Source organism: Lepidochelys kempii, chromosome 14 (assembly GCF_965140285.1).
Source record: "Lepidochelys kempii isolate rLepKem1 chromosome 14, rLepKem1.hap1, whole genome shotgun sequence".
Classification (NCBI taxonomy): Eukaryota; Metazoa; Chordata; order Testudines; family Cheloniidae; genus Lepidochelys; species Lepidochelys kempii.
Genome location: NC_136393.1, coordinates 39,848,221 through 39,875,168, shown reverse-complemented (window position 1 = coordinate 39,875,168; position 26,948 = coordinate 39,848,221). Strand labels below are relative to the sequence as shown.

The 26,948-nt window shown below is 48.6% G+C and overlaps 2 protein-coding genes across 5 annotated transcripts in view; one reads left to right on the top strand and one right to left on the bottom strand.

Annotated features, from left to right (window-relative positions):
- Nucleotides 1-20,617, bottom strand: part of LOC144929260 (uncharacterized) — a 31,382-nt gene extending 10,765 nt beyond the window's left edge. The window contains exons 1-8 of the mRNA XM_078848366.1: nucleotides 20,384-20,617; nucleotides 17,725-17,811; nucleotides 16,177-16,410; nucleotides 15,307-15,329; nucleotides 14,428-14,543; nucleotides 14,090-14,122; nucleotides 13,187-13,300; nucleotides 11,254-12,050 (exon numbers count right to left, since the gene is read on the bottom strand). Of these exons, the coding sequence (XP_078704492.1) occupies nucleotides 11,254-12,050; nucleotides 13,187-13,300; nucleotides 14,090-14,122; nucleotides 14,428-14,543; nucleotides 15,307-15,329; nucleotides 16,177-16,410; nucleotides 17,725-17,811; nucleotides 20,384-20,605 (1,626 nt within the window). The 5' untranslated portion in view covers nucleotides 20,606-20,617. The remainder of the gene's footprint in view (nucleotides 1-11,253; nucleotides 12,051-13,186; nucleotides 13,301-14,089; nucleotides 14,123-14,427; nucleotides 14,544-15,306; nucleotides 15,330-16,176; nucleotides 16,411-17,724; nucleotides 17,812-20,383) is intronic.
- A 530-nt stretch (nucleotides 20,618-21,147) lies between these two features.
- Nucleotides 21,148-26,948, top strand: part of LOC144929446 (uncharacterized) — a 31,557-nt gene continuing 25,756 nt past the window's right edge. For 2 of the 4 annotated variants that reach the window (XR_013634680.1, XM_078848858.1), the window contains exon 1: nucleotides 22,805-26,848. Coding sequence is in view for 2 of the 4 variants with exons in the window: in XM_078848858.1 (XP_078704984.1) it covers nucleotides 26,656-26,848 (193 nt within the window). In the remaining 2 variants the exon portion in view is untranslated. Of the gene's footprint in view, nucleotides 21,302-22,804; nucleotides 26,849-26,948 lie in introns of those variants that run through there. The other 2 variants (XM_078848859.1, XM_078848860.1) reach the window with 2 other exon arrangements.

The window sequence follows — 26,948 nt, the reverse complement described above, 5'->3', positions numbered from 1 at the left end:
GGCGAACCGGGGAAGTCCCGGATGACTGGAAAAAGGCTAATGTAGTGCCAATCTTTAAAAAAGGGAAGAAGGAAGATCCTGGGAACTACAGGCCAGTCAGCCTCACCTCAGTCCCTGGAAAAATCATGGAGCAGGTCCTCAAAGAATCAATCCTGAAGCACTTGCATGAGAGGAAAGTGATCAGGAACAGCCAGCATGGATTCACCAAGGGAAGGTCATGCCTGACTAATCTAATCGCCTTTTATGATGAGATTACTGGTTCTGTGGATGAAGGGAAAGCAGTGGATGTATTGTTTCTTGACTTTAGCAAAGCTTTTGACACGGTCTCCCATAGTATTCTTGTCAGCAAGTTAAGGAAGTATGGGCTGGATGAATGCACTATAAGGTGGGTAGAAAGCTGGCTAGATTGTCGGGCTCAACGGGTAGTGATCAATGGCTCCATGTCTAGTTGGCAGCCGGTATCAAGTGGAGTGCCCCAAGGGTCGGTCCTGGGGCCGGTTTTGTTCAATATCTTCATAAATGATCTGGAGGATGGTGTGGATTGCACTCTCAGCAAATTTGCAGATGATACTAAACTGGGAGGAGTGGTAGATACGCTGGAGGGGAGGGATAGGATACAGAAGGACCTAGACCAATTGGAAGATTGGGCCAAAAGGAATCTGATGAGGTTCAATAAGGATAAGTGCAGGGTCCTGCACTTAGGACGGAAGAACCCAATGCACAGCTACAGACTAGGGACCGAATGGCTAGGCAGCAGTTCTGCGGAAAAGGACCTGGGGTGACAGTGGACGAGAAGCTGGATATGAGTCAGCAGTGTGCCCTTGTTGCCAAGAAGGCCAATGGCATTTTGGGATGTATAAGTAGGGGCATAGCGAGCAGATCGAGGGACGTGATCGTTCCCCTCTATTCGACATTGGTGAGGCCTCATCTGGAGTACTGTGTCCAGTTTTGGGCCCTACACTTCAAGAAGGATGTGGATAAATTGGAGAGAGTCCAGCGAAGGGCAACAAAAATGATTAGGGGTCTAGAACACATGACTTATGAGGAGAGGCTGAGGGAGCTGGGATTGTTTAGCCTGCAGAAGAGAAGAATGAGGGGGGATTTGATAGCTGCTTTCAACTACCTGAAAGGGGGTTCCAAAGAGGATGGCTCTAGACTGTTCTCAATGGTAGCAGATGACAGAACGAGGAGTAATGGTCTCAAGTTGCAGTGGGGGAGGTTTAGATTGGATATTAGGAAAAACTTTTTCACTAAGAGGGTGGTGAAACACTGGAATGAGTTACCTAGGGAGGTGGTAGAATCTCCTTCCTTAGAGGTTTTTAAGGTCAGGCTTGACAAAGCCCTGGCTGGGATGATTTAACTGGGAATTGGTCCTGCTTTGAGCAGGGGGTTGGACTAGATGACCTTCTGGGGTCCCTTCCAACCCTGATATTCTATGATTCTATGATTCTATGATCACCTGTTCTGTTCATTCTCTCTGGGGCCCCTGGCCTTGGCCACTGTAGGAAGACAGGATACTGGGCTAGATGGTCTGACCCAGTGTGGCCGTTTTTATGTTCTTATGAGATGGAAGGGGTAGAAAGGCAGCTCCCCAATGTCTGGAGTTAGGAGAAGTAAATCTCCTTTGCCCACCCTACAGAGAAGTTTACAAGTTTCTGTGTGCATTTAAATTTTGCATAAGGGCTGCTGTCACACTGATTGGGTGCCAGCAGCTTCATCCTGAAAGCTCGTAAATCACAAGGTACATACACACATACACACACACACTATTTACACTATCTTAAAGGCAGTTTCTTGATTTTGAGTTATAACTCGTGAATGTCAAGCATTTGGGGTGGTTAATACTGCAAACAGCCTATAAGGAGCCACCATCTTCCCCAAGGGCAGCTTGTCTTCCTGCCCCTTGGCAATAAGAGGAGGTGCTGATGGTTTGGCGACAGCTGGCTTTGCTAAGAGGATCCCATAGCCGCACTCCCATTGAGAACAATAGGAGATAGAGGCTGCCATATAAGAGATGGCATTCTCTGGAGGAGAACGTTATCCACCAATCTCTGAGGAAACCTAAATTTTCAGTTACGTAGAATAATGTCACCCAAATTAACATTAATGATAAAAATTCTTTTCCAAAGCTACTTGTCATGGTTAAGTGGTACACGAGCACCTGGCCCTGACAAAAAGGTTCCCTGAATTTAGTCAGGGAGGGACTCCCAAGGAGAAGGGAAGCTTCTGAGAAGAGGAGCTCACCAGAGCAGGAATCCTTGGAGATACTCGGCATTCAGGTAGGCCTGATCTCAGCAAAAGGATCTCCCAAACAGAGGTGGAAGGCTAGGCTGCAAGGAACTATGTGATGCCCTGGGGAAGAGCTGCAGCTGACAGATCTCCACAAGTCATTTAGGAGGACCCACACTGTGAAAATTTTTCACACCCTATGAATTTTTCACACCCCTTCCAAACTTTTCACACCCACCTGACAAATTTTCACACCTCATGCAAACCTCTATTCACACCCATCAGTGAAGATTGGCTGGAGCGGGTAAGGACACTAAGAGGGGCATGACATAGGTCTGGTTCCCAATTATGGGCTATGGGGCACAGGCATGATTTCTGGTGGTAGCACCTCCTCTCAGTCAGTGCTGAGATGGGTCTATAAATCACAGCCCTCGATGTCCCCCATAATTGCCATGTGCATTCATTTTTATTCCTGAGGTAAGTCAGCCCCTGTGACCCACTCTGCAGCTTCCCCATCCTCGCCTCTGCCAATCAATCTCAATCTAGGTCTCTGCTTAGGCCCAACCAGGAGTGTGAGCCAATCGGTGGCACCTTGTGGGCGGTGGGACCTCCAAGTCCCAGGTCAACCAGAGAGAGTATCTAAGCCAGAAATCTGGCCTCCAGCACTGAGCTCTTGGTTGGCAACAGCACCCCGGAAGCCGTTAAGCCCTTCAAGTATGAAAGTGGCCATCTTGTTCCAAGAGCACATTTTCAGAAATTGTGGAAAGACAGAGAGGAAACATGGACTCCTTCACCATCCCAGTGAGAATTATGGAATTTGTTTTAGCTCCCACAGTGCTTGGACAGCTGCAGAGAAAGTGCTACCTCAGAGACTGCTCTGAGGACAAGGAAGGGGAGGCTGAGAAGAGCCATTTGGTGAAGTCGCTGCTGAAGTCCCTGGAATCTAACTGGGAGAACCAAGCTATCGTGTTGTCTGACAAGCATGGTGCTTGCCCATTGTCTGAACCCATGGAAGAGGAGACCTCTTTTGAGGCTGGGGGGAGGGTCTCCCTTGAACATAATAGCCATACTGGGTCAGACCAAAGGTCCATCTAGCCCAGTATCCTGTCTTCCGACAGTGGCCAATGCCAGGTGCCCCAGAGGGAATGAACAGAATAGGCAATCATCAAGTGATCCATCCCCTGTCACCCATTCCCAGCTTCTGGCAAACAGAGGCTAGGGACACCACCCCTGCCAATAGCCATTGATGGACCTATCCTCCAGGAACTTGTCTAGTTCCTTTTTGAACCCTGTTACAGTCTTGGCCTTCCCAACATGCTCTGGCAAGAAGTTTCACAGGTTGACTGTGCATTCTGTGAAGAAATATTTCCTTGTGTTTCTTTTAAATCTGCTGCCTATTAATTTCATTTGGTACTTTGAACGACAGAGCCACGTTGCAGGTAAATTAAGTATAAAATATGGAGGGGCTGAGGATGTTGGGGGCTAGGAACAGACCGCAGCTGTTGAAATCTAAAACGGTTGCCTACCAGTTGTTTCTTTTCTGAAAATCTCTCAACAGCAGGATGATGTTTTTCTAGTGGCCTTTGAGAACCTACACATTGGTAGTCCTGTGCGGATGAATTTATCTCATATCAGGTGTCTCAAGATGAGACATGGAGCTGAAGAAGAAATGCTGAGTAAGAACAAACTGAAGCTCTGAATCTGTAATAGTTTTTTTCTCCTGCTGATAATAGCCTATCTTAATTAATTAGCTTCTTACTCCACCTTTTCAGGTTCTCTGTATGTCTATATATCTTCTTACTATATGTTCCATTATATGCATCTGATGAAGTGGGCAGTAGCCCAAGAAAGCTTATGCTCAAATAAATTTGTTAGTCTCTAAGGTGCCACAAGTACTCCTGTTCTTTTTGTGGATACAGACTAACACGGCTGCTACTCTGAATCTGTAATAGTATGGCTCATGATGGGCATTTTCCAGGGGCATCTGGAAAAAGTTGTGTTTAACCAAGTGATTAATAAAACTTGTTTTCTGTTTAAATTTTTTGTTGTGAACACGACACCTCCATACTCATGTTAGCAAAAGACATCACAGCTACACAGGCAGCTCTGTTAAAGAAAATGTATTACTTCCCAAGAAGGGTGGGAGCTTTGAACCCTGTTTTTCAAGTAGCCAAAAAGCATACTAAAGCTTTGACTAGAAGGCAAGTCACAATATGGCTTTCAGACCAGGATGCTTACCCTTTAAACAAACCAGAACAACTCTGTTTTAAAAGAAATAAGGCTATCGATTCAGATGTGGATGCATAATGGCAGGCAGATTTGGTGGATATACATCAGACCTCCAAACACAGTGGTGGTTTTAAGCACATCTTAACGGTGATAAGACATTCTGTCTAAACATGATTGGGCCTTAGGCCTAAAAGACAAGACTGAAGACATAGTATGTAAGGCCTCTGAATCTATTTTTGATGAAGGGCACATACCCCTAATTACAGACTGATCAGGGAGAAGAATTTTTAAACAAGCAAGATAGTCAAAACAGCATAAGAATCACCATTTTGTTACTAATATTCAAGTCAAAGCGGGGATTATGGAGTGATTTAACAGAACTTTAAAATCGAAGATGTGGTGGCATTTTATGATCCACGCCACCTTTTGCTACATCAGTGTGTTACCAGTTTATAAAGAGTTTATAAAGAGTTTCAGCCAAAACTTTCACCAAACTATTTGTAGCAGGCCTGTTGATGTTGATGAGACCTCAAATTCTCTGAAGGTGTGGGAAATGGCTTATGGAGAGAGTTTTAAATTAAATCACTGTTCCTTCTTTTAGAAAAGGATCTAAAACCAAAGAAGTTGTTGACAAAGGTTTTACGAATAAACATTTACTGATGAAATATTCATTGTGGATGAAGCCTTAACCAAACAAACAAAGGAAATATTTCTTCCCAACGTGCAGTCAACCTGTGGAACTCTTTGCCAGAGAATGTTGTGAAGGCCAAGACTATAACAGGGTTCAAAAAGGAACTAGATAAGTTCTTGGAGGATAGGTCCATCAATGGCTATTAGTCAGGATGGGCAGGGATGGTGTCTCCAGCCTCTATTTGCCAGAAGCTGGGAATGGGTGATGGGATGGATCACTTGATGATCACCTGGTCTGTTCATTCCCTCTGAAGCACCTGGCATTGGCCACTGTCGGAAGACAAGATACTGGGCTAGATGGACTGTTGGTCTGACCCAGTATGGCCATCCTTATGTTCTTAACCAAGAGACAGAGGCCTGCATACAAGTTAAAAGATAACAGGGATGAGACAGTCATTGGTTCTTCTTACTCTGAAGACTTACAAAAAGATAAACCCAAACAGGGCAGGATTTAGAGGGCTGAAATGCTTCTAGCTGAGAAAGGAAAGGGGAGAAAAAAAGGGGTTGCTGTTAATGGCCTGTGATGGGATGGGATCTGAGTTACCCAGGAAAGAATTTTCTGTAGCATCTGGCTGATGAATCTTGCCCATATGCTCAGGGTTTAGCTGATCACCATATTTGGGGTCGGGAAGGAATTTTCCTCCAGGGTAGATTGGTAGACGCCCTGGAGTTTTTTCGCCTTCCTCTGTAGCATGGGGCACGGGTCACTTGCTGGACGATTCTCTGCTCCTTGAAGTCATTAAACCACGATTTGAGGACTTCATAGGTGAGGTTTTTCGCAGGAGTGGGTGGGTGAGATTTTGTGGCCTGCATTGTGCAGAAGGTCAGACTAGATGATCAGAGAATATCAGGGTTGAAAGGGACTTCAGGAGGTCACCTAGTCCAACCCCCTGCTCAAAGCAGGACCAATCCCCAATTTTTGCCCCAGATCCCTAACTGGCCCCCTCAAGGATTGAACTCATAACCCTGGGTTTAGCAGGCCAATGCTCAAACCACTGAGCTATCCCTCCCCCCTAATAATCATAATGGTCCCTTCTGACCTTAGGATCTATGAAATGGTTGGGCTGGCCCAATGGATTTAACAGTTGGGTGGAAGTCTCAATTCTATGACATTTAGACGTAAAATAAAACAATTACACCTGCAAGAAGGAGTGGGGGGAAAAGAGTCACAAGAGCTTTTACATCACTTTATCTAGCAATGCTTGCTCGGAGGTTTTCCCCCCAAAACATCAGCTTGACCTTTACTATAAGCTAGTTAAATCCCTGGATCTCGTAGAGGCCTGGGAGGTGGGTTGAGTTTCTAATGTGCCGGGGGGTGCTCCCCCCAGCTCTGCCCCCTCTCCACCCCTTCCCCCAAGGCCCTGCCCCCAACCTGCCTCTTCCCACCCCCGCTGTGCCTCCATCCTGGCTCTTCCCGCCCTGTTCTGCTCCCTCCTCTGAGCATGGCCCATCCCCACTCCGCCTTCCCCAGTGCCTCTTGCACACTGCAGAACAGCTGATCCACAGCAGGTGGGAGGCACTGGAGCGGGGTGGGGGAGGCACTGACCAGCGGGGCTGCAGCATGTGGGAGGCGCTGGGGGGAGGGGGAAGTGCTGATAGGGCAATTGCCGGTGGGTGCTAAGCACTCACCATTTTTTTCCATGGGTGTCCCGGAGCACTCATGGAGTTGGCACCTATGGGGTGTGTGTGGAAATACAATACCCACACCACTGGAACAGTATCACTGAAGCCATCCCTTTTGAAGTTACTCATGGAGCTAAGAAATGGAGCTTCTTCCTAGACACACTTATTACGCATCCATACCCAAATTACTGGATCACATGGACAAAACCGCAGCTAGGCAACTGGTACCGCTTGAGGCGGTCACGAACTATGATCTCACGGGTAGAAGAAAAGTTAGACTTAACTCCTCTGAGGGCACTTATGCTTTTGCTACCAGTGGGCAGCTAGCCAGTATATTGGGATTGTTCTCTGATGGTAGTATAAAAAGAAATCCCCTTCTCAGCAGACATTGCAGGGGCTTTCAGAGGACCATTGGTTGGGACATTTCTGCAGTTGGGAGTCAGAGGAGTGAGGGGAAATTTGGAAGGGGTTGGTATAGTGCAGGGAAGAGTGGGGTGAAGAGGAGACCCCAGTTGTGCAATGGAGGGTACTGGGGACTTCGTCTCTGTCTTCTCCAAACCCGCACGTCTACGACTGTCCCCCACATCTTCCATCCCCATCAAAAAATGGCCCCACACACTGCATGCTGCTCCCGGCACCGTTCCGGCATCCTCTCCACAGCTCCTCCACTTGCAGCACCCACAATGATGCTCTTTTCTCCATGGGGAGGACAGTTGGGGATGGACAACCAGGCTCGACAGGCAAAGGGACGGGAGACAAAGAGATGATGCAGGGGCGGTGAAATGACTAACATGCAGCCAGGGAATTCTGTGGCCAGGATAATCAATGCTAAGGTGCTAAAGCTGCACTCTGGTATGTGGGGGTGCTGAAAAAATATTTTTTATAAATTAATTGCCCCAAAACTTAATTAGTGCAGAGTTAAGATTGCTCAGTGTGGTGCCTGGTGCCCTTCCAGGATGTGGAGAATGGCTAAACTGAAACTTCTAAAAATCAGGCAATACAAAGCGAAGGTAGATGCCACCCCAGCAGCGCCATCTCTTTGAGTGATGTCCTAACGCACCATTAACACACTTACTAGCACTCTGCCCTTGCGCTTTGGGAACCAGGGCACATGAACATGCCTGGGGAGATGAGGATGTGTAACAAATATTTTATTATGAATTTATTTGGAAAAAGAGAAACCAATAGAGGGAAAGACTTCCATGAGAAATAGACTCCACAAAATCTGCACCTCCAGAATAACAAGACCTCTCTCAGCCCCCATCCAGAAACATGGAGGGGCGGGAAGAGGGGAACATGGACAGGAACAAGGAGGCCAAGGCTGGGGACGCAGCTGCGGATGGGTCTGTGGCTGGGAGCAGAGCCGCAGATGGGCCCCCAGCCAGATGTGGAGCAGCAGTGAGACTGGGGCCGAGGTCAGATGCAGGGCCAGGAGCCAGGGTCGCACCTGGGGGTAGGGCCAGAGCAGAACTGGGAGCGGGGTGTGGCTGGGTGGTGCTCCCTCCCCGTCCCCCATGGGAGCTGGCTTGGCCCACCAAGCCCTCCTGAACGTTCCTCCACGGCTCCCTAAGGGGGGGCCACCCCACAGTTTGGGAACCTTGCATCATTCTATTCCCTCTGCAAGTTCCCTGTGTGCCTCCCTCCCATCGCCTCTATTTCAGGTTCCCCCATTCCTCCCACCCCCATGCCAAGGGCTCCCAGGCTCCCATTTTTCCCTAAACATTTAAAACTCTGCTGGGACTACAAGGCTCAGATGGGGGGTGTTGCTAGCTGGAAGGTATCAATAGTTGCCATCAATGAGATTGTAACATCACTCCTGAGTTGCGGAAGGCAGATGAAAGTATTGTTGTCCTTTGGCTGCATAAGCTCTTTCAAACCCTCCAGTGCATGAATACCATCCCCCATGACTGGAAGAAGGGTGTTATTCTGGCTCAAACTTTGGTGGCACAAATAAGAAGGCCAGCAATGGATACAAACTGAATATACAGCTAGACCACCTTAAGCATCTAGCCAGAGATCAATCTGAGTGTCCCTCAGTTTCCAAGAAGGCCACATTCCTTTGGGATTTGCAATGATCAACCTGTTCTTTGATCTACAGACAATTGGAGACTCAGTAGGGTTCGGCCCAATTGGATGTGGTGTTCAAAAGTTATTGCGTTACATCCAGATAAACGGAGAAATGCCATCAAATTGATTGTCGGTCCTCTCTTTCCTCAGCCAAATAAGGACCTTTCCCTGCTTAGGTACCTGCATCCTTCTTAACACACAGTAATTAGTGACTTGCATGGTTCCCTGGGAGGTGGGAATTCAGCAATTATGGACGCATCATGCTGTTGTCGGTCTGGAGGAAAATCTTCACTTCTGTGTTAATGTCTTGAATTAACGAAGCACTTTTGCGAAGGTCACGATATTCACAGTGTGGCTTGAGATCTCATTGTTCCACGATTGACCGGATTTTTACCTCGAGACAGCTTTGTGAGAAGACAGCTGAACTTAATAAGCCATGCACAGCCATGGTACAGATTTCCACCAGCCCTTTGAGTCAGTGCACTGAACAAGGCCGTAGGTCTGATGAGGTGACACGGCATCCCTGGATATCCTTGACAGAGAAGCTCTATCATGGAAGGAAAGCTGCGTTGGAGTCAATAGCAGATACAGAGCATGGTGTCCTATATCCATGCAAGTTCAACAAGGCTGAGTTCTGACACCATCGTTGTTCAGTGTCAACAATTGATCGGTTGACGAATAAGATTGAGGAGGCAGAAGTGGGTGGAATTGAGCTGAATACTACTCTGCTTTGAGATCTCAAATACATCAATGACATTGTCTTGCTGGTTCAGTCTCAATTGCACATTGATCTGGTTATTAATCCCCAGCTATTACCATCCAGTGGCCTCCAGCTCCAGATTGCAACCAACTCAGTATTAACCTGTCCAGACAGGAGACTGAGCAAGTGGCAACTGTCATATATTTGGCCAGTATCATGGACAGGGCTGCAGGATGCTCAAAAGATGGCACATATACGGTTGCAGTGGTTGCCGTGTTTCGGGCCTTTCAGCAACCTTTTTGGGAATATTGTGACATCAAGCTTGCTATGAAAATGTGGCTCTAAAGAAGCATGGTTCTATTAATTCTATTGTATGGAAGTGGGCGCTGGGGAAGACTGAAGAACATCATATTCTCATCATCTGCATAAACTGCTCCTGATCCAGCGGCAGGACAAGATCAGAAATGAGGCTATTTGAAGCCAAACCCAGCAACCACCTCCAACAGTATGGGTTTGGTTTCAGTGGCTTTCTTGGTGTGGACATATTATAGAAAGGAAGACCAATGAGTTCCGAAGTGTGTTTATGAAAGAATGCCACTAAACAGCCAAGAATCACATGGGCACCAGAAACTTTGGTGGCACAAATACGATGGCCAGCGATGGATATAAACTGAATAGACCACCTTATGCACCTAGCCAGAGATCAATCCAAGTGGCTCTGAATTTCCAAGAAGGCCACATTCCTTTGGGATTTGCCGTATCAGCCATTTCTTTGATCTACAGACAATTGGAGACTCAGAAGGGTTTGACCCAATTGGATACGGTGTTCAAAAGTTATCGCATTACATCCAGAAAAATGCCATCAAATTGACTGTCGGTCCTTTCTTTCCTCAGCCAATTAAGGACCTTTCCCTGCTCTGGTACCTGCATCCTTCTTAATACACAGTAATTAGTGAGGTTGCATGGTTCCCTGGGAGGTGGGAGACTACTATTATCCCCATGGTGGGAATGGGAGGAACAGATACACAGAGAGGAGGGGAGGAACTCAGCTGGTTATAGAACCTAGCATTCCAGCCTCCCACTTCCACCCCCCCACTCTAATCTAGACCTCACTCCCTTCTCAGAGCTGGGATCTGAACCCAGGAGTCCTGAGTCGCAATTCCCCCTGCTCTCACTATTACACCATACTACTCTCACTGGAACTGCGCAATCCCCACAAAGACCCCCACCTCTCCAGGGAATCTCCACCTCAAATCCCCCCAATCTCCAGCCAACTGCCTGTGACTGCAGAGATGTACAGTACACCTAACATGATACTAAAATTCTGCAACTTCTGATCAGCATCTCTTACCGCCTGGTAAGTACAAACCCACCGGGCCTCTCACTGCTTCCCTGAATAATGTGCCTCTGCCCCTGCCCAAGAGGTCTTAGGAGCTGCCGACGTGTCTCCAAGACAAACTGCAAGGGAGCTTTAGTTTACCTCTTCTCTAAATTGGAAAGTGTGCGTGGAACCCACAGAAATGTCTCCCCATTAATTCCATCACCTGCTCCTCCCAGACCCTGATATGACCCATCTCCCCAGTAGTGCTCCCTAGCGCTCCAGCCCATTCTGGCCTAAACCACCATCCACTGGAACCCAAACCATCCAGCCACCTGCTGCCCCACCCAGATCCACCCTCAAATGAAGCAAATTATAGTTTATTGCAGGTGGGCACAGACCCATTGCCCCACAGTGAGAGCTCCCATCTTCTGTGGACTTTTTGATGGGAAATTAGAGCAACCTTCGCCTTGTAGCTTTTCCCACAGTCAGGGCATGTATAGGGTCTCTCTCCCGTGTGTGTTCTCTGATGAACAACCAGGTGTGAGCTCTGAATGAAACTTTCCCCACAGTCAGCACACTTATAAGGTTTTACTCCGGTGTGGATTCTCTGATGAACAGTGCGGTTTGATTTTGAACTGAAGCTTTTCCCACAGTCGGGGCATTTATAGGGTCTCTCTCCCATGTGGATTCTCTGATGTGAAATAAGGTTTGAGCACCGTGTGAATCTGTCCCCACACTCACAGCAGGGATAAGGTTTCTGACCCGAGTGCGTTGTCTGGTGCGAAATGAGGTGTGACCTCCGAGTGAAGGTTTTCCCACAGTCACTGCACATAAATGGTTTCTCTCCTGTGTGCAGTTTCAGATGTCTAGTAAGGTTTGATTTGTGATTGAACTTTTTCCCGCACTCAATACATTCATGCTGTTTCTTTTTAGTGCCGATTCTCAGCTGGATCACCGTTTCACTGAGATCCTCTGAGCCTTCCCCTTGGTGAGTGGATTTACCCTGTATCTTCCCTTGGTAGTTTTCCTGCTGCCTTTCTGACCTGCACCGACTCTCATGGGTTTCTTCCAGATCAGGACTCTGGGAAATGTTCGCTTTGGATATTCCCGATACCATCCCGTGAGGTTCCACTTGCTTGGGACCTTCCTGCTGTGGATTCTCCTCTTCATCCCCACTCATCATCCCATCACCTGCTGGGACAGAAAGAATCCAGACAGGAGTCAGTCTCTGTGCCGGAGGACAGAGAACCTCAGAAAGGGGAACAGGAAAGGGGGGAACAAACCGAAATATCTGCTGGGGAAATTGAAAAACCAGGAGCTGAATTCCACCCCATCCCCACCTTTCCCAGAAGACAGAGAGAGGAGGGGACCACTTATGCTTCCACATTCCATGACAACACTCAGGGGGGAAGGGATGTACTGCCAGGTTTCAGTCATGATGGGTGGGAAGCCATGAATGATATCTACCAGGAAGATATGTCACCAATCTTCATCTGTAGGGCCCTACCAAATTCACTGTTCATTTTGGTCAATTTCATGGTCAGAGGGTTTTAAAAATGGTAAATTTCATGATTTCAGCTATTTAAATATGAAATTTCATGGTATTGTAATTGTAGGGGTCCTGACCCAAAAATAGGATGACCAGATGTCCCAATTTTATAAGGACAGTCCTGATTTTTGGAGCTTTTTCTTACATAGGCACCTATTACCCCCCACCCCCTGTCCCGATTTTTCACACTTGCTTCTGGTCACCCTGCCCAAAACGGAGTTGTGGGGGGTGGGGGTCACAAGGTTAGTGTAGGGGGGGTTGCAGTACTACTACTCCTACTTCTGTGCTGCTGCTGGTGGCGGTGCTGCCTTCAGAGCTGAGCAGCTGGAGAGAGGGTAGCTGCTGGCTGGGAGCCCAGCTCTGAAGGCAGAGCCGCTGCCAGCAGCAGCGCAGAAGTAAGGGTAGCATAGTATGGTATCCTGCCCAACTCTGAAGTCAGCACAGAAGTAAGGGTGGCAATACTGTGACCCCCTAAAATAACCTTGTGACCCTCCTGAAACTCCCTTTTGGATCAGGACACCCAATTTGAGAAACACTGGTCTCCCTCCATGGAATCTATGTAGTACAGGGTAAAAGCACACAAAAGACCAGATTTCACAGGGGGGAGACCAGATTTTACGGTCCGTGACATGTTTTTCATGGCCGTGAATTTGTTAGGGCCCTCTTCATCTGGGCGAGGTGAGGTAGCACTGGATGAGCATGCCGGGCCTTTGTGGGAATCCCAGCTGTTTACATCAATGATAGATGGTTTCTCCAATCTGTGTTACTCATTCCTCACCTGTGCAGATGTTTCTCAGGATCTCTCTTTCCTTACAGCATTGGAGATCGGGCACCCAGAGTTCTTTGCTCCATTCCACCCGGGCAATCATGTCAGGTTTTGGAATTAGAAAACCTGTTCCAGGGAAAGCAAACACGTGAGTCCAGGGTTTTACAGAGTTGTTTCCAGATGTGCTGACTGGGTGGGCACACTTGTATAAACCAAACAGATGGGCAAATGTTCCTGGAGATCTTTTGCGGGAAGTCAGATGTTTCCTGGAAGATGTGCCGTTGCTCCAGCAGAAGATCCAGGGATCTTTACACACTGGGTAATTTTATAACTCTGGAAGAGCATAGCTGTGCAACCTCTTCCCCATTTCTAACAGTGCTGAAGGCAGAGCTCTTGCCAGGCAGAGAGCTATTCCTGGGAAGGGAGGGAGACATGAAATCTTGTTTTATGTGAGTGTGCGCCCATGTTTAATAACACAGAGAGGTATCTACCACCCAGCCTCTCCCTTGGAAACAATGGGGATGGATTATTCTCTGCATTGTGTCTCTGAATCTCCTCTCCCATGGGAGAGAGTGTGGGGGAGACAATCTTTCTCACATGGGTTCTGGGGGCTATGGGGCGGGAATGTCAGAAAATGCCTCCCCCTCAGAGTTTGCACCCAGGGAGGAACGTTCCTGATTCTCTAACGTTTGAGAATGTTTTGCTTGTCTGGTTTGACATGTGAAATGTTGACATTAACGGGGGTCCCGGATGTAGGTTATTAAAGCAGGAAGGCTTGAAGACAGATGGGCAAGGGGCCTGCTCAACCCCACCAGCTGAGCCCACAGAAATGGCCTCCCCTCAGGCCTCCAATAACGTCCCCGGGGTTAAATCTCTGACGTCAGCCCCCACGGTCCGTCAGAGAAAGACACATACCTATGTCGCTGTCCAGCTCCAGTCGCAGAGTCTCTAGGGGAAGGAGAGCACGAGAGAGGTGAGAATTCAGGCCCCAGCATTCATGGGGATGTTCCAATTGGACGTTAATATAACTGCGCTTTTAATTATGAGCTAGCAAGGCAGCCCAAGGCCAGCAATGCAGCTGCTCCAGACAGGGCAAGCCCCCGAGGGCTATTGCCATGGCAAAGGGCAGTTCACCCAAGGTGGGGAATGCAAGATGGTGCCCGGGGTAAGTGATGTCACGAGAGCCACCGACTCTTCTCCAGGGCGACCGTTACTCTAACCAAAGGAGATGCCACCACGAGACTCCCATTTACCTTTGAATCCCTGCAGCAGCTCCAGCAGGATGGCACTTCTCTGAGAGAAATCCCCAAGTCTCTTCTCCAGCTCCACAAACCCAGACTCTGGCTTCTGCAGCGTCCTGTACTCCCTGCTGGAGAAAGGCGGAGGGGTGACAAAGGGACCTGGTCCACAACCCAAGCCCAGCAGCTCCCCAAACTCCAGGGTTATAAGCTTTGTAGACTGAGATGGTGTCACCTGCCTTGAGCCCTGTGCCTTCAGTGGGCCCAGGGCAAAATGGGGATGTGGGGAGACACCGAGGCAAGGAACAGTGGCCAGTTTGGGAGCTTTCTTTGAACCTGGTCCTTTCACACAAAGCCCATAACACTTAAGCTAAAGGAGGAACCTCATTGGCTGTCAGATAGTAGCTGGCTTTTCTCCTTATGGGGGCAGCCGCCAGGCGCGTAGACACTTAGCATCCAGGCCCGCCCAAATCTGAGCAGGGGTTTAGTGCTGCCACAGCAGCCTGGAGCGTCCCTGGGGTACCTGCAATCCAAGCTGGAGCTGCGCACTCGCCCTTCAGAAAGCTATGCTCCGGCAGCTCTGCCTTGCCATTTTCTGAGCTGCCCCATGTGCGTTTCCAGCTTGGCAGGTGAAGACCTGTGTCTGGGGGCACCAGGGCTAGGAAGAGGGTGTGGCGTCAGGGGAGAAGCCGAGCTAGCACCGTCTGTCATTGCCCATCCACCCACAAGTCGGTGCCCACCCATATTTCCACTCCTAGCTATGCCACTGGCAGCCACTAGGGGGAGACATGATCACGCCTCCCAAGCCAGTGTGTCATGTTCTGTGGGCAGCTGTGTATTCAGTGCGGTTTCCAAGCCTAAGTGACCATGAGGGAGACGGAGCCCAGAACTCACCTGCTCCCAGAGCTGCCCACACCCTAGAGAGAGAGAGAGAGAAAGAAGAGGCAGTCAGAGGATGTATCCCAGGCTGGGGGAGGCCTCTGCTCCTGCAGGCAAGTTGCTGTTGGAGTCTCAGCTATTTGGGGAATTTCAGACACTCAGAGAGCAGCGGCCGTCCCATCCAGGTGGGATAATTAGGCTATGGCTACACTGGCACTTTACAGCACTGCAACTTCCTCGCTCAGGGGTGTGAAAAAACACCTCCCTGAGTGCAGCAAGTTACAGCACTGTAAAGCACCAGTGTAAACAGTGCCCCAGCGCTGGGAGCCGCACTCCCAGTGCTCTAAACTAATCCCCTCATGGAGGTGGATTACTAGGAGTGCTCCCGCGGCAGCGCTTTCAAGTTTCGAGTATAGCCATGCCCTTACTCTCAGCAGCCCCCGGGGAACCCCTGCTGAGAGGTCCTCACTGGCAACCCAGGCACTTCACAAGAAGAAAACATTTGTGATATTCAGCGTGAACTTCGCATGGTGCTAAGAGCCCACACAAGCCCCTCTTCCCCACTTAACCCAGGGGCTGATTTGGGCTGACACGGGCCCTCTGCACTGGGAGGAATTTCACTCTCAAAGAGTAAGGACATATAGATGCTTAACAGGGCGGGAGAGATGGTCTTGGGGTTACAGGTCTCAGGAGCCCTGGATCCCATTCCTGGTTCTCACAAAGACTCACTGTGTGACCTTGGGTGAGTCCCTGCCTCTCTCGGCATCTCAGTTTCTCCCCTGTGTAAAATGGGAATATGATCCCAACCCCCCTTGCTTTGGGATCTAGGGCTGAGATGCTGCCATAGAATTGATGTGCATTGTCATTGCAATAGCACAGTCTCACCTGTACAGACTGGCTCAGTGGCGCCTGCTTGTTCTCTCCTCCCCTCTGATCGAGCAGTTCACTGAGCAGAGAAATCTCCCGGGACAGTTCAGAGATGCTCTCGTCCCTTCTCTTGACAATGGTTCTGTCCAGCTTTTCCAGCTGGGACAGCAGCAGCTGCTCCTGCTTCTCCAGAAACCCACGTAGATCCTTCCATTTGCAGAGGATCCTTTGTCTCTCGGCTTCCATCTGTTTCTGCAATTACAGGGAGAGGGTGGCATGGTAACCAGGGGAATAGCATACATTTGTCTCCCAGCAAGATGGGAGAGATATTGGCCAGAGCCAGGATCCCTTGTGGTGCATGATGGGAAGTTCACTTAGAACAGGAAGGATGGAGGGCTCAGGGCAGGGGAGAGCCGCATGTCACTAATGACAACGGGATAGACTTTTCTCTCAATCTCACAACTTGCATTGAACCAAAATCTCCATCCAGTCAGCCCACGTTTTATCTCCTTTCGGTGCTCTACCTTCAAGATTTTAAGGTTAGGAGGGACCATTAGATCATCTAGACCAGTGGTTCTCAACCCGCAGCCCAATGAGCACGCAGCTGCAGCCAGTCACACAATTTTACAATGGCACAGGGCCCATACTCAGAAGGGTCCCCGGCACCTGGACTGTAGCCCCACCTCATGCTCTGTCCACGCTCCGTTCTGAAGCCCCATCCCCGCTCGGTCTCTTCGCCCTGGAGGCCCAGCCCATCACTCGCTCCTCTCCACCACCTCCCCTCCTGGCCCCCTGCTCCCTCCTCTCTGCCCCTCCCACCCCGTGTAAGCAGTGGGCAGGGCCTTGTGGGGAAGAGGCCAAGATAGGGCAGGGCCTCGGGGCAGAGCCCAGGCAGAGTGGGGGCAGGGCCACGGAGTGGGGGTGTGTGTAGGGCAGCCCACAATGGTAAATAGGTTGAGATTCACTGATCTAGCTGGTCTCTGGTATATCACACACTGTCCAATTTCAAACCAGTGGCTCCTATATTGAACCCAACAACCGGTATCTGACTAAAGCAGGTCTTCCAGAAAGGCATCCACTCTGGATTGGAAGGAATCAAAAGATGGAGAATCCACCGCTTCCCTTGGTAGTTTGTCCTACTGGTTAATCACCCTCACTTTTTTATAAAAGTGTCTTATTTCTCATTTGAATTTGTCTGGCTTCAGCTTCCAGCCATGGGTTCTTGTTACGCTTTTCTCTGACAGTGAAAGAGCCCTTCAGGACCCAGTATTTTCTTCCTATGGAGGCCCTGTGCCACCTTTACAGGAGCCCTGGTCCCTGTAATACCTGAACAGCTTGGGCAGGGGTTTTTCTGGGCCAAGACGCAGACAGACGCTTTCCTACATGGCAGCCACTCACACTCCGAGGGCATCACATGACCCAACCCCTGACCGATCCTGCCCTTCTCCCTGGGCTGCAATGGGGATGGTTCCCTGACGGGGCTGGCAGGACGAGCCCTGTGTTGCCATGTCACTCAGGGTACTGTGACACCAGGCAAGCCTTGGGGAAGGGTTTCTGGGCACCTACCAGCAGCTTCTCACTTTGCATCTCCTCATCAGCTTTGGCTTCTTCTCTTTCTTTTATCAGACAGGCCAGCCGCTCTTTTGACATATCCTGGAAGAAGCGGGGGTGGGAGTCAGGTGTAAGAGGATTTGATTTTACAGACAGTGTCACAGCTGCCAGATTTCAGGGACCCCTCTGCCCAGCAGTATCCCTGGCACACACTCACACAGATCCTAGGGCAGGATTTGGCCCTTAGCTTTCTTTCTTTAAAGCACCGATACTCAGACTGAGGCTCGAGAACTGCAAGTGGCTCTTCAATGTGTCTCCTGCGGCTCTTTGCAGCACATGATAGTAAAACACTGTGTGATTTCATTATTAACCAATCTATGTTATTAACCAATCAGGATGCTTTTATTATGTTATTAACCAATTATGGTATTAACTTGCACTAAGTTATTAACTTATTTGCTTTGAGAATATATATATAAAAGCTCTCCTTGAATCGTAGGATGATTGTCAAATAATTGCAGCTGAGTTGTGGACAAGAAATGGAAAATTGCAGAAAAGTAATAATGGACCTTTATTAATTGCGGTAATTTGGAAAAGCTGGCTGACAGCAGAAGCCCTGGCCACCCATAGCTGATAGCGAGAGTCCTGGCTGTCTGGGGCTGACAGCTGGAGCCCTGCCATGCATGGGGATGACAGCCGGAGCCCTGGCCGCCCAGGGCTGTCAGTGAGGCTGACTGTTAAAAGATAACATACATACACCTGAATTCAGCATCAAAATTGTGGTGGAAGTCTAATATTGTGGGATCCACAATTTCCGCAAAATTGTAAATTAAGTAGGGCTATATATATATATATATTTCCCCTGTCATACTGTTTAAATATGACTATATAGTACTATAGTAAATGAAACAATGAATTCACACAACTGTGGCTCTTTTGGCTAATAGTGATCACTAATTTGGCTCCTAAACCACTGACTATCACTGCTTTAAAGCTACAGCAGATGGGAGAGGGGATGGCAATAAGGGGCTGGATTGTCCTTACAGAAACAGAGAGAACTGGAAGTAGTAATGATACAGCACAAAAGCACAGCTCCAAAACCTGCCGACCCTCCCCTCCTCAACATCCTCCTCCCCCCCCCCCGCAGTTCCAAACTCCTTCCCAACCCCCTGACATGCCCCCAAGCCCAGCTCCAAATATTGCCACACACCCCATATCTTCTCCAGAGACCCTGGGTGCACACCATCAATGTATCCCACATCCCCATCACCCCAAAGCCAAATACCCCTCCAACCAAAATCTCAGCTCTTAAAAACCCCATGTGTTCAATTCCCCCGGCCCCCACACACACTGTACCCACACATCCTAGCTCCAAACAAACACCCCCCACATTAAGATGACGCACTATGAATATCCGCTTACTTTCGGAAGTGGGGGTGGGGAGAGGCTGAGACTTGGCACCATGCTCTGCAGTGGGCATTGGGCTATAGCTCCCCACCTCCATCTCCCGACCCCAGCCCCAGCCTCTCCCTGGTTCAGTCACACCCACCCTGCAGCAAGGGCTGTTCTCTCTAGTTTGTGACTAGCCCATCGCTTCTCACCTTAGTGCCTTGGGTCATCCCCTGCTCTGGGCCCCACAGGGGGAACTCAGGGTCCCTGGAGCAAACCACGGAGATGGGTTCCTGATCCCCTTGGCAGGACACTGTCAGCACTTCCCTGGGTCTACCTCATGTCCCACCTCTGCTCGCTCCTCTCCCCCACCCCATGCACTGAGCTGCCTGATGATTCCCATATGGCCAGCTCTTCTGATTTGAGTCTTATGATCTATTGTGATTTTTCCCCTAAGGCCCCAGAACCTGGAGTCGTGTGACTACACCAGACTCTCAGCTTTCACTTTCTACAAAAATTAAGTTTCTCATCCTTATGGTTGCAATTAAAAAGCATCAACGTGGTGAACCCTCAAGGCTCAAAAGCCAGAAAGAAAATAGAAAAGGGTGACCATACGTTCCATTTTGACCGGGACAGTCCCCTTTTTTAAGCTGTGTCCCGCCCATCCCAACATTTTTGGCAAAAGTGGGCATTTGTCCCATTTGCTCTTGCCAACTTGATCAGATGGCAAGAGCAAATGGGACAAATGCCACTTTTGTCAAATAAGTGGGGTGTGGAGGAACATGCGGTGGGGAGACAGGGCTTAGGCAGGGGGCAGGCAGGGCTCTGGCAAGCAGTGAAGCCAGCCTTGCGTGGGGAGGGGAGGGGGGCAGGGCTCAGGCGAGTAGCTGGGGCCAGTCCCACACAGGGTGGGAGTGGCTCGGGCAAGTGGCTGGGGCCAGCCCCGTGCCATCTCCCATTTTCCCTTTGGGAATATGGTCACTCTAAAATAAAGAGATCTCCACGTGTGTTATTTTTTTAAAAAAAATCTCACGATTCTTAAGTCAATCTCTTGATTTTCAAATGCTTCGGTGGGCAATAGCATCATCCCCACCACGCTCCACAGAGCCTCCTGCAGGGAACTTTGAAGGAGGAGCCAGGGCCCCGCAGGAAGGAAAGAAGGAAGCACCAGGCAGCAGTCAGTCTGTGTGCACATGGCTAGCATGCCAGCTGCAGCTGCAGCACTTCTGTCAATACTTCTCTGCCCAGTTTCACAAGCATGGAGTCCAGCTCACGTTATTATTACCCAGTATGTGGCACATGAAACATGCAGGACGGGCTTCTGGCATCTAGGACAGCAAGGGCTCCACTCCGGTTCCTCCAGGGGGTGTGGGATGCAGGCCCGCGGGCAGATGTTGTGGCCACAGCTGGCATCTATGAAATATTCCAGGCACACGGGGCAGGAGGAGAGCGTATCTGGCAGGCTCGGCCCTGGGCTCCCGTTACCGGCCATGGCTGCTCCGCACATACAAAGGGCTCTAGTCTCTGCTGGGGTTGGGGGCGAGGGGGGCAAGGCGAGGTTGTGGTGGGAAATGGAGAGGCGTCTCCTCGCCAGGGATTGGCTCATGTTTTGGGGGCCCCCGCCAGGGTCTTTGTGACACTGGGAGCATTGAGACAAAAGTCAGCCTGGAGGGGAGAGAAAACACCCTGATCCCAGGCAGCCAGGTCTGCAGATCCACTGGGGGAGCGGGAGGAGAGAGCCAGGCTGGGGGGAAGGGAAGGGGAGCGGCAGGGCTGGGGAGACCGGACGCCTGGGTTCTAACCCCAGGGTCTGGGAAGGTTCGGGTCCAACCCGAGAAAGCCCCAGGGGCGGTTGCAGCCCGAGTCGCTATGGAGGGACGCACAGGAAGGGAGCGGTGTGCGGCTGAGAGCGGGTGGCTGGTGTGGGAGGAAGGGGAGGGGGAGAGGAAAGAAGAGAGGGATCAGAGTCTCGGCATCATCCCCTTGCCTGGGAGCTGCTCATCAGCTCGGCTGTTAGAAGAAGCGGCTTCTGCTGCCAACCTTGGGAGCCCGGGCTGAGCCGCTACTGCTCCCCTCCCAGCTGCGTCTGTGCTGGGGAGAGCCCTGCATTAACCCCCTCTGGGCCCAGCCGGGGGGACTTTCTCCGGGGGCCGGAACCAGCCCCGGGCTCTGCCGACACCAGCCCCTGAGCCGGAGCCTGCAGGTGAGGGGAGAGACCCGGGGGAAAGGCCGAGGCCGGGCAGGAAAGTGGCTCCGCACCAACGGCCCCTGGGAATCTGCTCCCTTGTTTAATGCGCCTGCCGGAGGGATTGGAGCTGCCTTAACAGCAAGGCTGCTGCTGCTTCTGGTCTCAGTCTGCTCTGAGCACTGGTCAGGATCTGTCCTAGGGGCAAAGTTGCGGGGTGGTGGCTTCAGATGGGGAAATTGGGGAGGAAGAAGTGGGACTTAAGGGGCACCATCAACAGACTCCCCCCCCCAAGGGGGTGTCCCCTTTTTGTCTGAGGGAGGGTAGGGTTGTCAGGAAAGTTAAGGGTGAAAAATATGACAGAGAAGTAGAGAGACAGTGTGAAATGTGGTCAGTTTAATCATCTCTGAAGGTTAGGTGAACAACAGGGGAGAGGCAAAGGGGTGGCTCACAGGAGAGGGGAGAGAGTGTGTGCAGTAGTGATGGAGGGGATGGGGTGGGGTTGGTTAAAGGCGCAGCTGCTGTCAAAAAAGCAATCAGAATGTTGGGAATCATTAGGAAAGGGATCTCACAAAAGTGGGTGACGGGGCAACAAAATGGCAGATGAAATTTAATGTTGACAAATTCAAAGTAATGCACATTGGAAAACATAATCCCAACTATACATATAAAATGATGGGGTCTAAATTAGCTGTTAACACTCAAGAGAGAGATCTTGGAGTCATTGTGGATGGTTCTCTGAAAACATCCACTCAGCATGCAGCAGCAGTCAACAAAGCGAACAGAATGTTGAGAATCATTAAGAAAGGGATAGATAATAAGACAGAAAATAAGACATATTGCCTCTCTATAAATCCATGCAACGCCCACATCTTGAATACTGCGTGCAGATATGGTCGCCCCATCTCAAAAAAGATATATTGGAATTGGAAAAGGTTCAGAAAAGGCAACAAAAAATTATTAGGGGTGTGGAACAGCTTCCATACAAGGAGAGACTAATGAGACTGGGATTTTTCAGCTTGGAAAATAGACAGCTAAGGGGGGATATGATAGAGGTCTATAAAATCATGACTGATGCAGAGAAAGTAAATAAGGAATTGTTATTTGCTCCTTCTAATAATACAAGAACTAGGGGTCACCAAGTAAAATTAATAAGCAGAAGGTTTAAAACAAACAAAAGGAAATATTTCTTCACACAATGCACAGTCAACCTGTGGAACTCTTTGCCAGAGAATGTTGTGAAAGTCAAGACTATAACAGGGTTCAAAAAAGAACTAGATAAGGTAAAAAGAAAAGGAGTACTTGTGGCACCTTAGAGACTAACCAATTTATTTGAGCATGAGCTTTCGTGAGCTACAGCTCACTTCATCGGATGCATACCGTGGAAACTGCAGCAGACTTTATATACACACAGAGATCATGAAACAATACCTCCTCCCACCCCACTGTCCTGCTGGTAATAGCTTATCTAAAGTGATCATCAAGTTGGGCCATTTCCAGCACAAATCCAGGTTTTCTCACCCTCCACCCCCCCCCCCCCACACACACACACAAACTCACTCTCCTGCTGGTAATAGACAGAAGTTGGGAATGGGCGACAGGGGATGGATCACTTAACTTATCTGTTCTGTTCATTCACTCTGGGGCACCTTGCCATGGCCACAGTTGGAAGACAGGATACTGGGCTAGATGGACCTTTGGTATGACCTTGTATGGCCGTTCATATGTTCTTATTCTTCATTTACAAATATAACCCCACTACCAACCTCTCTAAGAGAAGCAGTGGGGTCCTCTCAAATTTTGGTTTGATAGATAAACCTCCGTGGTTGTGAAGTGCCAGTAGGGAAGTGTTTGCTCTATCATGCACATCAGGAGTAAAAGGATTTGGACAGTGTTACTTTCTTCCTACCTTGTAAAAATGTTACCCACCCATCCCCACTGAAATGATCTGCACAGATCACTTGGGAGGATGGGGGCATTCAGTGGTTATTCCTTATCAAGGGCACATCAGAGTAGAAGGATCCTGAATGTTCAGCTGTTAAAGGGATATTTCTGCTGCCAGATAGTCTGTATTTTTTTTTAAAATCTTTAACACTCACATCACTTCATAATAGCTTCAAAAATCATGTTTGACTGGGGAGAAAGAGCCTATCAAATTTCAGACTCTCATGCTTCAGAAAAGTCTGTGTTTCTCTAAATAATATTTCTGTTGGACACACCCATGCTTTCATAACTTCCTGGAAAATAGCAATGTTTCATTGGAGAGAACAGGCCTGTCAGATTTTATCCCCCAAAATATAAATTTCAGACCATAATGTGCATACTTTCTCTTTCTCGTCAGCATTTTATTTATTAGTGTCACTAACTAGCGGCAGAGGGATGTAACTAGAGCTTTATCAAGCACATAGTTGTGACCAAATCCTGCCTGACAGTTGCTGAACTATAATTCAGACAAGGCATTAGGTTGGACATTAGGAAAAACTTCCTAACTGTCAAGGTGGTTAAGCACTGGAATAAATTGTCTAGGGAGGTTGTGGAATCTCCATCATTGGAGAATTTTTGAGAGCAGGTTGGACAAACACCTGTCAGGGATGGTCTAGATAATACTTAGTCCTGCCACGAGTGCAGGGGACTGAACTAGATGAGCAAGGTCCCTTCCAGTTCTATGATTCTATGTACCCACAATTTGTAAAGGTTACCCAAAAAACCAGTTGGGTTCGTGACCAATTTCCAACCCTTGTGCTCAATGAAAAAGGATCTGAAAGAGACTTTGGTTTTCTTCTTTTTTTTTAAATATTAGAAGTACACAAGTATTCTAATATTTTCCAAAAGACTGTATGGACAACTGAAGAACTATTAGGTTTACAAAATTTAGGGAACAGAGCAAAGGAAACATGATTTTATCCCAGGATTTTTTTTTTAAAGTATCAGTCACTGTAGTTAGAGCTGTGTGAAACTGGAATTTCAGGGAAAATTCTGTGTTTTTTAAATTTGTTCCAGATCAGAAAGAAATGTAAAAATTTGGTATTTCCCTTGACTGGACACAATATTCCAGCTGAGGCCTAATCAGCATGAAGTAGAGCAGAAGAAGTATTTCTCGTGTTTTGCTTTCAACACTCATGCGAATACATATCAGAATAATGTTTGTTTTTTTTTTTTTTTTTTTCAACAGTGTTACATCATTGACTCATATTTAGCTTGTGGTCCACTATGACCCCCAGATCCCTTTCCACAGTACTCCTTCCTTGGCAGTCATTTCCCATTTTGAATGTGTGCAAGTGATTGTTCCTTCCTAAGTGGAGTACTTTGCATTTGTCCTTATTGAATGTCATCCTATTTACTTCAGACCGTTTCTCCAGTTTGTCCATATCATTTTGAATTTTAATCCTAGCCTCCAAAGAACTTGCAACCCCTCCCAGCTTGGTATCGTCTACAAACTTTATAAGTGTGCTCTCTATGCCAGGGGTGGCCAACCTGAGCCTGAGAAGGAGCCAGAATTTACCAATGTACATTGCCAAAGAGCCACAGTAATTCGTCAGCGGCCCGCATCAGCTCCCCCACCCCTGCTCCCCGCGCCTCTCACCCACCGGCAGCCCCGCCGACCGGCGCCTCCCCCTCCCTCTGTGCACCTCCCGAACAGCATGCAGGAGGCTCTGGGGGGGTAGGGGGAAGGAGTGAGGTTATGGAAGGCTCAGGAGAGGGCCCTGGAAGGGGTGGAGTGGGGGCAGGGCCTGTGGCAGAGCCAGAGGTTGAGCAGTGAGCACCTCCCGGCACATTGGAAAGTTGGCACCTGTAGCTCCATCCCTGGAGTCAGTGTCTATACAAGGAGCCTCATATTAACTTCTGAAGAGCTTCATGTGGCTCAGGAGCCACAGGTTGGCCACCTCTGCTCTATGCCGTTATCTAAATCATTGATGAAGATATTGAAGACAACTGTACCCAGATATAATCCCTGTGGGACCCTACTTGATATGCCCTTCCAACTTGACTGTGAACCACTGATAACTACTCTGTGGTGATGGTTTTCCAATCAGTTATGCAGTCACCTTATAGTAGCTCCATCTCGGTTGTATTTCCCTAGTTTGTTTATGAAAAGGTCATGCAAGACAGTCTCAAAAGCCATATTACAGTCAAGATATACCACATTTACTGCTTTCTGCCATTCACAAGGCTTATTATCCGGTCAAAGAAAACTATTAGGTTGGTTCTTGACAAATCCATGCTGACCGTTACTTATCACCTTATTATCTTCTAGGTGTTTGCACAGTGATTGCTTAATTATTTGCTCCATTATTTTTCCGGATACTGAAGTTAAGCTGACTGGTCTGTAATTCCCCAGGTTGTCCTTATTTCCCTTTTTATAGATTGGCACTATAATTGCCCTTTTCCAGTCCTCTGGAATCTCTCCTGTCTTCCATGACTTTTCAAAGATAATTGCTAATGGCTCAGATATCTCCTCAGTCAGCTCCTTGAGTATTCTAGGATGTATTTAATCAGGCCATGGTGACTTGAAGACATCTAACTCTTCTAAGTAAATTTTAACTTGTTCTTTCCATATTTTAGCCTCTGATCCTATGTCATTTTCACTGGCATTCACTATGTTTGACGTCCAATCGCTACTAATCTTCTTGGTGAAAACTGAAACAAAGAAGTCATTGAGCACCTCTGCCATTTCCACATTTTCTGTTATTGTCTTTCTCCCCTCATTGAGTAACCGGCCTACTCTGTCCTTCATCTCCCTCTTGCTTCTAATGTATTTGTAGAATGTTTTCTTGTCACCCTTCGTCTCTAGCTAGTTTAATCTCGTTTTGTGCCTTAGTCTTCCTAATTTTGTCCTTACATGCTTGTGTTATTTGTTTATATTCATGCTTTGTAATTTGACCTAGTTTCCACTTTTTGTAGGACTCTTTTTTGAGTTTCAGATCAATCAAGATCTCCTGGTGAAGCCAGGGTGGTCTCTTGCCATACTCCCTATCTGTCCTATTCATATAAGTATCTGAATATCCACAGGGCTTAAATAGACACAGACTCCTTGTGTCCCCTGCCTTGGGCTGGTTCCCTCTCCTGAGGTTCTCTGGTTCCCTCCCCTGAGGTTCTCTGTATTGCAGTCAAGATATACCACATCTACTGAGGTTCTCTGGCCTTCTGCAGTGTTGTGACAAGTGGCTTATTATCTGCTCTCTGCCCAAGTAATCAATGCCCCATGTTTGGGGATCCCTAAGTTTATTCCAGGAGACACACAACATGTTTCTCTCCAGTCACTAGACTTTCCCATGGGGTCTTCATGAACATTTCCCTATCTTTGAGGATGAAATATCCCTCCTGGAAAGAAAGAGGCTGGATGGGACCGGGTGGGATGTTCTCTCTGGGAAATGGTTAATGGAGCTATAACAAACTCTGATAATCACCCCTTTCCATCCTATGAGCAGGACCCTCCCCCTGCCCCCTCCCCGCCCGCGACCACCTCACCAGACCTTATTTCCCACATGGACCAAGGGGAAGAACCCAGTGCCCCAGACCCTCAAGATTCTTCAGAAAAGGAGACACTGAGCGACTCCCACATAGGTAAGGAATAAGTCAAACCAAACCCCAAAACTGCCAATGCCCCTGTAAGCGCTCTGACCCCTGCCTCTTCTCAGCTCAGTCAGAAAAGTAGCTAGCAGGT